We start from the raw sequence: 9,635 nt of genomic DNA on the forward strand, positions 1-9,635 counted from the left end.
TTTCCATTAGAATAATTTAATTGGTTTGTTTATTTTCAAGAGAAAAGGGGAGAAACCATTTTATTAGGGTTTTTCCACACAGCTCTAAGTTAACAGTCAGTGTTTGTTTTCAATGGAAATAAAGTGACCATTTTGAGGAAAAAACAGAAGTACCCATACCAGAAAGTTCTGACAAGATAAAGAAACTGAAAAGCAAAGGGAAAAAAAAATATTGTTGTACTTTTTTTTTTTAATAGTGATCATCTTACATGTTGGATGTAAGTAAAAGAAAATTAAATATTCAGAAATAAAATTATGTTTGCAGTTGATTGTCCAATAAATACATTTGCCTTGCCCTTGAAATAGCAGCATCTTTTCTTTTCCTCCATAATGTGGTAGTATTTCTTCAATCAGCTTCATGTTAGAAAACTAACAGATATAAACTTTACTGAAATGCTTACCCAAGAGTTAAACCCTATATTCAGTCATGTATGATTAAAAAAAAACAAAACAAAACAAAACATTTTTGTTATCTAGCAAGTGCCCCAGCCTCACCTCGGGAAATGATCAGCCTAAAAGAAAGAAAAACAGACTATGAATCAACTGGAACTAACGCCACTTACCATGGAAATAAAGGAGAACACACTTCTAGGAAAGACACCATGACAGGTGAGATTTTGCTTGCATGGCATATGTAAAAACCAGCTGTGGTAGAACGCAGGTTTTAGAGGATTGGCTGGGCTTTGCACTGTGTAAAAGAGTCAACCTGCTTTGGTTAATTCCCAAGTTTTAGCCACCTTGAGAAATACAACTGAAGATATATTTGAATGAATACAACGCTGTGTGAAAATTTGTGAACACCATGGTTCTTTACAGAAGAAAGGCTCTGAATCCAATTCTGCATGTCTTTTGCAATTTTACATTTGTTTTCATTTCAGAAGGAAGTTGGTTGATCACTTTGAATTAACTGGTATATTTGAGCATGTGCAGTGATCCCTAACACCTGTCTTTTGCAGAGAATGCTCTCCAGGATCAGTTAACTTATTTTGTATGTCAGTATTCATAGGAAATTTGTGGCTGTTTGTTAAGTCTATCCATGTTACTTTCTCAGCTGGGCTGATTTAAATGCAGTAATTTTCTCTGTATGTTGTGGCATCTGTTGCAGGTTTCTTTGAAGGCCTCTCTTCCCCAGTGAGCTCATTGATTTCTTAGCATTTCAGTAATTAGGAAATTTTGAGTGCTTTTCCCAGCGCTGTATCTCTTCATGAATTCTCTAGCAAAATACATGTTGGTCTCCATCACCATTGTACAGGCTTATATAACCATTATTGAACTTTTTGTCACGTTTATATAGTGCCAAGCATCACGCTCTCCTCTTCTCCAAATGCTGCCTCTGGGCAGGCAAAAAATTGCAGTGAGAAGTCACTCTGCACTTTCTCAATGCCTGTTACCTTCTCCCATGCCCTCTGCAGAGGTCTTGCTCAGAGGCAGAATGAGTTGCTCTCCAGGAACGTGGTGGCTCAGCATCAATCCATCCATAAGATCCATCTTTCAGGACTGTATTCAGGGTATGAAGATGCTCACACTGTATCTACTATGTTATATGTGATTATGTACTCAAAACCTAAAGACCAGCCTTGGAACTCGTGTGAAAATGCAATACAGAACATTAATTAGCCTGAAGGTGAAAGTCTGAAGAGAAGAATGTCGCTCAAGAGCATTTGGAAACCACAGAAATTAGGAGTGTCCTGAACGACTTCTGTGGGGTACTATGGGAGAGTGCAGAAGATTCAGTCAAGGTACTGCATTTTATGTATCTGTAATGCTTTGAGTGTTTCGCAGTCCCTGCATGAGGTGATTCTCTAAAACACTTCAGTGATCTTTAGCTGGCTGATTGTGAAGGTCAGGACTGAAGTTTTTTCAGCCATTTGTCAAGGAGCCATAATGGGTGAATCTCAGGATTAAGAGCATCAGGCTGAAAAGGAAAAGGCAGAAACTGTAGTATTTTATTCTAAATGTATCTGTAAATTCAGACTAGCAAATTATTTCAGGAAGTTGACCAAAATATAGTGTCTCCATGCTGAAAATTCGTGTTTCCTCACAGAAAGTCTTGTCTCTCTCTGCACATTAAAAAAATGGGCTTTTCTTTTTCCACACCCCTTTTCATTGTCTTTTGTACTGTGGTGTTTTTCTTCTCTCATTCCTACTTCCCTTATTTCCCTTCTCTTCCAATATAATTTTCAGATTGTGAGGTTTGTACTGCCTCAGAAAGCTTTACTCCACTTTGATTTTTGCATTGTATTTTCCTCTAATATTGTCTTGTATCTTGTCTGTTTCTACTGATTATTTGGGTGGGCTTTTAGTAAGGAAACTTGAAACTCTCAGCATCATGCTCAGCTATCAACTGTCTTTCCAGCTCCTGAGCTCAGTGAGGAAAAAAAATCAAACCAAATCAAAAAGTGTAATAATATTTCACAATCTTACATGACCAATGTACAGATAAATATGGAATTAACAAGTAACTTTCTCTTTTTCAGATCACCAAATCTCTGCACGTTTGGTCTAAGCTCAAATTAAGCACCATTATAAGAGCAAAAGAAAATGACAGAAGGAGTTTTGTTCATCAACATTCAACATGGAATCTGTGTAATATAATTGTAGCTCATTAAATAATAAATATTTGCTTAAAAAAATATATATAAATCAGTATTTGTGACTTTGTGAGACATTTTGACTTCACTTTAATACAAGTTCATGTAGCAAGTTTCTTGCAATGCCTGTGTTTCATTTTGTGCATCAGGCAGTGCAGTGCAGCTGGTACATCCACTTGGATGGGACTTTAGATTAATGTTTTCTCAGGTTCCACCTGGCATACACATATTTTGATCTGCTCTTCTACTTTTGTGCCAAGCTGATGTATTACCCAAAGCTTTCTTTGACTTACGGATTTTACACAGCGTGTAAAACTATGTGACAGCTGTAGTCCCAATTTATCCATGACTGTCTCCACGCTCTTCTCCAAAGCTCTTCTCAGTTTATAGTTCAAAAATTTTATGACCTTTGGGCTGGGACTCAAATGAAGGTTTTTTGATGGATTTTCGAAGTAGGAATGTTGGCTTCCTGCCATCCTGAGGATTTGTCAGGAAATCTCTGGGGAAAATGGAGAATCTATGAAGTAAACAGTTTGGCTGAAGATGATAACCTACATTGATTTCACAAGGATAGCTAAAAAAATAGAGGCACAATATCAAAGTTCTCATTGCCCTCTTCACAGGTTTATGATGCCTTTTATATTTACTGTCCATTTTCTTCTCTCTGTAGAAAATAATAACCAATAATAAAAGTTTGCCACCTGAAGTATATTTTTAAGACAAAAACTCTTATATTCAGTTTAAGTAAATGGGAACTGTAAGTGCATATGATAATGTTATTTATGTGCCATGGTGTTTCCTTCAGAACAGAGAAGATAGGGTTTCTGTGTACTATCATGGGACTCCTTCTTTGAGGTTTCTTTTACTTTCTTAGTTCCCTCACTGAACTGATATGTGCATCATAGTCTACACGCTGTGTCTTCTCTTCCAGCAGCGGAAAAAACTTCTAATTAATTTATTTTTCCTTTGGTTGTAAAGAATCAATCATCAATACTTTTGTTATTAAAACTTACTGGCAAGTCCATGCACATTCAGAACATACAAAAAAAATATTCATTAGGTGTTACAAGTGCTCAGGCTTATTGTTATTACTTTCAGAAACCAAAATGCACTGTAATCTTTTCTCATGCCCTTACCTCATTTTTCACCATGCAGGAAGGTGGAAGTGGTAGTGACAGGTATAGAAGCATTTTCCTTTACTGTCTTGAGCTAATTTTTTTTAATTGGAGACCTGCTGCTTATAGCAGAAAAGCAGGTTGCGTGATACCAGCTGAGGATGACTACCTGTCCAGCTGAGCTGTCCTTTCTTCTTATCAGTTGGTGTTCCTGAGGACAGAAGGCTAGCATCTTGTTATTCCAAAATGTCTGTAAATGCATTCAGAATAAGTACTTCCAAGATCTGAAAGCTGAATGTTAAACCATGAATCAAGTGACTGGGATATATGGGGATGAATTTGGTCAATGACATCTTTGTCACATAAATCACTGAGTAACATAATTTTCAAAGCTGTTGTCAGCTTTAAGGAAAACTGCTATGGGGAACTATGTGACTTTTTTTTAATCAGTATCACCTAGAAGACTGAACAGAAGGGAGAAAGAAAGGTATTTTTCTATAATGTTCTTTATGCAATTCAACCACAAAATACTGCAGATTGATCATAGTACTCATTTTAGAATGCTCACAATTTTGCCTACCAGAAAGTGCCTCTTCAGTGTTATCATGTACTGACTTTTAGAGACTGCATAAAATATGCACATAAACACACACATGGATCACTCCTCAATTAATTTAATCTTCAGCTAGGTCCCACATCTGTGTGAGGAAATGTGGCTGCAGGAATATCTCTGTCTTTTACTCCTTTTACTCTTTTCCCTTCTCATGCCATGTTTTGAAAAGAAAAAAAAATCATTGCCTTCTCTTTCTGTTTTACAATTTTATTTTGATGGTACATATACAATATTATCAGGAAAAAGCAGATACTGACCACACAATATCCATTGTCCATTCATCTAGCTCATTCTCTGCTTTCTTTTATATTTGTCCTCTGCTTTTGGACAGCAAGAGTCAGCTGCTCACTGAAGCATAGCAGAGTAGGAATGGAGTTCCCAAGGTGTTCCCCTGCATGTTCAGAAGCAGGTACTGGAGCAGGGCTGCATTCATTGCTAACAGCTACATTGCTTGACTTACATTTCCTCCAGAATCACCATTACCTCAACCTCCAAGCTAGCTTATGCCAAGACTTCTTATTCTTGGACTCTTGACGTTTATTTTCAGCATTTTATGTCTCATTGTTTTATTGCATTAAGAAAAGATTTACTAGGGATTTGAGGGGGTTTTTTTTGTTTTAAACTTGTGAATTTGTATCCCCATCACTGCAGTGAAATCAACAACACAGAGCTTGCAGCTGTTTTCATAAGCTGAAACTATCCATTTTCCATTGTGGAATATGTGATTCAGGAGACCATAAAACTTCAATCTGGTATGTGACATTTGTGAGCACATCAGTGCAAATGTCACAGTAGTGCACTGGACAGCTACACACCAACTCTGAACTATTTCTAGGCTTATAATAGTCATGGCTGTTAGCAGCACATATGTACCACATGCCTTTTTATATATCTGTATGGAAAGGTCATACCTCCCTCTTAATGTCTCTCTGACTGCCTAAAGTAACAACATACAAATTAGCATGTGTCCAGTTTGCTATTTTTCATCAGATTCTTCATAATACCCTCAGATGTTGCACCTTATACTAGTCTGTTACTCTTGACATCGAACAACCATGAACAGTATTGACCTGTCTGAACTCAATATGTTCAGTCATGTATGACTTGAAACTTGCGTGCATGAAACTTCAAACCCACTTATATTGGCACATATATTCATAAAAACTAAATGGTTACAAGTTCTTCCTTCATCTTTGACAGTCCAATACATTGAATGTTGCTTTAATGTTTTTTCAAGAACTAGGACTTCACAAAATGGGTATCTGAAATGCTGAGTATCTTTAGATCTTGACAAGAGGAATTGTATAACAAAACTTCTGGCACTTTGTGGAGCAAGCAAGAAAATCAGAAAAACTGCATTTAAAAGGTGGTATCAAGGAAAGATCTGGCAGTTGTGCTACTGAGAGTCGTGTTGTTGTGAGATGCACCGTAAAGAGCAATGCTGATGCAAACTCCTCTAATTCTAAAGACTCATCAGGAGGGGTATTTTCAAACGCTACAGCAGAGGCTGCAGCTGGAATATAAAGAAACCCACTGAAACAAGTCAAGTATGAAAAATCCCTTAAGTGACAAGCTGTAACCTGAACAGTGAGAACCTCTGCCGATCAGCTCTTTCGCACTAACGTTTATGACCAAAGGAAATTGCTCAAGCACTACTTTCCGTCATTTCACCTGTTTCTATCTGTTACAGACTATTGGCATACAGGTGGAATTGAGAGTATCTGTCACTGGAGGAGCCCAACCAGCATCTGTCACTAGAGTTCATATTCTTCCCACCTTAAAAACAAGGGTCATGCTGCACTTGGAGACCTCCAGGGCTTTTCTCTGTTTCCTACACAAGACTCTGCACATTTTTAGTAATTGCATCCAGCTCTTCAAGGAACAAGAGGGGTTTCACCCCTATCAGTTAATGGTTATGAGGTGAAAAGTTGTTTTTTTTCCAGGTGTTAGAGCTCATCAACCAATCCTATAAGCCCTGTCTTTATCCTGTTTTCACAAACATGCTGCAAATCTTTAAGAATAGCATCTGAGATCTGTGAAGCAGCAACATGGACCAGTGCATCACACTGACAAAAATTATACCCTCAGCATGGAACCCGTGGCAGATGTGAAGATCAGAATTGGTGTATTCCAGTCAGCTTTGGCTGAAGGCCATGCCTTTCCTTTCCTTTTTCCAGAAAGGTTGCAGTGGTGTGGGGAAAGGTAGAGGAAGTTTTACTTGCAGAGGTCCATGCTTGCACATTGCCAAAGGAAGAAAGAGTGCTTAAATCTTCAATAACGTGGTTCTTCCTAGTGATGTGACTGGCATGGATCCCATATCCAGCTTTCAGCTCTGATGCTCAGGCTTGCCCTCACAAGTTTTGAGCTGTGAAGGTATTAAAAGCCACTCTTGGTGCCTCCAGGTCTTATACCATTGCACAGAGACCTGAGAGAAGTCATGACCTCCATGTTTCTGTTCCACTGATGACTCTGATTCACAACTACTCAATTTTTACTTTCAGGCCTGTTCTTTTATAGTAAAAGCCCTCATAACAGCATCCGATCATTGGTTAGAATGCCTGGAAAGTTAATAATGTATGAAAAGTGTGCAGCAGCCACACAAAATGCTACCTTCATAGTCTTTCAAGTATGAGAAGTAGCTACAGTCTTTCAAGTCCTACTGGCAAACTAAGCTTCAGCTACATTGCCAAATCAGAGGGATCGGTGGAGTCAGCTCTGCAAGGAAAATCCTTTGCTTTCCATGTGGGGTTTTTTGGGACGGGGTCAGAAGTAAAGTTTTGCAAGACTATATATTATCCTCCTTGTATTTAGAATTACTTCCAGTTTCAAACTGATAGCTGAGTTTTGTCTGTGCATTTGAGTAGTAGGACATCTGAGAAGAAAGTGACAGCAATGATGGCAGTCATGGATTTGAAACTGTCTTGGCCTGACCTCTTCAGTATAACTATATATTACTTTTTGCATAACTTGTTTTTCACTTACATTTAATCACTTTTTGCTTGAATAATTTCATGATAAAGCAAAATGACTGTAGGATTAATAATTCACATCATCCAACTGAAGTGAAAGAACTGAAAAGTTTCTTAATCTCAATATTTACAACTGCTGTTTGTTGCATGTGTTACATAATCCCATCTATAACCAGAAATTTATTATTGAATGCTAGCTGTATATGAAATTATTTTGTTGATTCATGTGTGAAGTACACAAGATTGTTATGAGCATGGTATATAGCCTGCTACCTTTAATAAATGTATACCAAGAACATGTATGTACACCAAAGCAAAGAAGATGACCATTTAGTGGGAGGAAAAGTCTGCAGATGTTTTGAAAAACTTTGGTGTGGGGGAGACAGGCATTGTATGATGTATTTAATGAAGCCTTTAGAATTCACTTTGAGGCCGAAGAGGTATGTTGGGTAAACCTGCTTTTTCCTTCCTTTCCTCTCTCTGCAGCTCAGAACACCGGAATCTCAACTTTGTACAGGAATTCGTATGGTGCGCCTGCTGAAGATATCAAACATAACCAGGTCAGTACAGAAACTAAAATGTTACTGTTCCAGATGGCAAAAACTGGTGCAATACCGTATATGGAAATGGAAGAAAAATACTACAAATTAAACAATATCACAAATAAACAGATTGCTTCATGTAGGATTTTACTCCTATGCTCAAATTAAACACCTGTGTTTGAATGTGATGTGAAATGAGGTCCTGAAGGTACTTTACACCTTCTAGAATTAGAAACTAGAGTAGTTACACTCCTTTGTGCAGTTGTAATATTGAGCCTAAACTTGGAAGATCACTTGGGAAATTTATTCCTTCTTCCATCCTGTTGCCCACAATAAGTTGTATCTAACAAGCTGTGGGCATTACTATCTTCCAGGTTTCAACACAGCCAGTTCCACAGGAGCCCAGCAGAAAAGATTATGAACCATATCAGCCATTTCAGAATTCAACAAGAAACTATGACGAGTCCTTCTTTGAGGACCAAGTGCATCATCGTCCACCTGCAAGCGAATACAACATGCACCTGGGACTAAAGTCAACTGGCAACTACGTCGACTTCTACTCAGCTGCTCGTCCCTATAGTGAACTTAACTATGAAACAAGCCACTATCCAGCCTCTCCCGACTCCTGGGTTTGAGACTTGGGCAGATACAAAAGCTCCAGGAACTGTGCATGTGCATGCATACCACGAGACATTTTTTTTCCTGCAATTTAGTTTGTTAAAGCCTGTTCCATAGGAAGGCAAAGATAACCAGTATGGAAAAAAATAATGAGATTTTTTTAGAAGGCTAAAAGATACGAAAGCTAAACCTGGGAGTAATTAGAAAGAAATATATATATACATATATATATTTTACAGTGTGGGGCAACTTTACTGTTGGCCTGTAGAGTCTAAAGTTCGGTGCTGTATATTGAACGTGGCTGAAGGACAGAGGAAGAACATGACTGGGTCAAGAGTTAAGCACAAGTTACTGAGCAGCGTACATACTTTATGGGGAACAGCTTCTCACACTTTGTTTAATATCCTCATTCATTGTGAATCTAGGCTTCAAGTTGCATTTGGGGTTTCCTCTGTACAGCAAGATGTTTCTTGCCTTTTGTTAATGCATTGTTGTAAAGTATTTGATGTACATTACAGATAAAAAAAAAAGGTGCATTGTGTATATTACACCAATGCCACAGTGTTTCTTCATCTATGGTTCTAAATATTGCTTCAATTTCAAATTTTGAAAGATGTATGAATTTCCAGTTTTTTGTTTTCTTTTCCCCGGTGCGTTTTAACAAAAAAAAAATCAAAAAAAAAAAAATCAAAAAAACAAAAAGGAATATTTAGCAGTATTGTTTGTTCTGATATGTGAATTTGTTTGTGGCAATTAAAAAAAAAGGCATTCAGCAGTTTCTGACAATTAACATTCATCATTCCACACTCCTTGTCAACGAAGTGCTTTTTCACTGCCTAAAATTTTAGATGTAGATATTTGAAATAGATTTTTTTCATTTATACCAGTTTTCTTTATGATGATACAGTGTTAAAAGAAAATAAATTACAATTGATCTGTCATCCATATTTGCTAAGAATGTCTATTTCCAAGAACCTACCATACAAATACACATTCTTACTCGTGTGTGTCCACGTATGCATAGTATTCTGTGTGCGTGTGTTTGAGTGTGTGTGTTTGTGTGGTGTAAGACTTCTTTTCATCCAATGTTCTCCTTGTTAAGCTTCAATTTTTGTTTGATTTTCAGTTCTTTTTAACAGTGGAAACTC

The 9,635-nt window shown here is 37.5% G+C and overlaps 1 protein-coding gene across 11 annotated transcripts in view; it reads left to right on the top strand.

Moving 5' to 3' along the window:
- Positions 1-9,434, top strand: part of CTNND2 (catenin delta 2) — a 655,093-nt gene extending 645,659 nt beyond the window's left edge. For 9 of the 11 annotated variants that reach the window (XM_039571842.1, XM_039571853.1, XM_039571855.1 and 6 more), the window contains 3 exons: positions 517-648; positions 7,814-7,887; positions 8,244-9,434. In XM_039571842.1, coding sequence (XP_039427776.1) covers positions 517-648; positions 7,814-7,887; positions 8,244-8,504 — 467 coding nt within the window. In that variant the 3' untranslated portion in view covers positions 8,505-9,434. The other 2 variants (XR_005604669.1, XM_039571875.1) reach the window with 2 other exon arrangements.
- Positions 9,435-9,635: the final 201 nt, after the last annotated feature.

Source organism: Corvus cornix, chromosome 2 (genome assembly GCF_000738735.6).
Source record: "Corvus cornix cornix isolate S_Up_H32 chromosome 2, ASM73873v5, whole genome shotgun sequence".
Taxonomy (NCBI): Eukaryota; Metazoa; Chordata; class Aves; order Passeriformes; family Corvidae; genus Corvus; species Corvus cornix.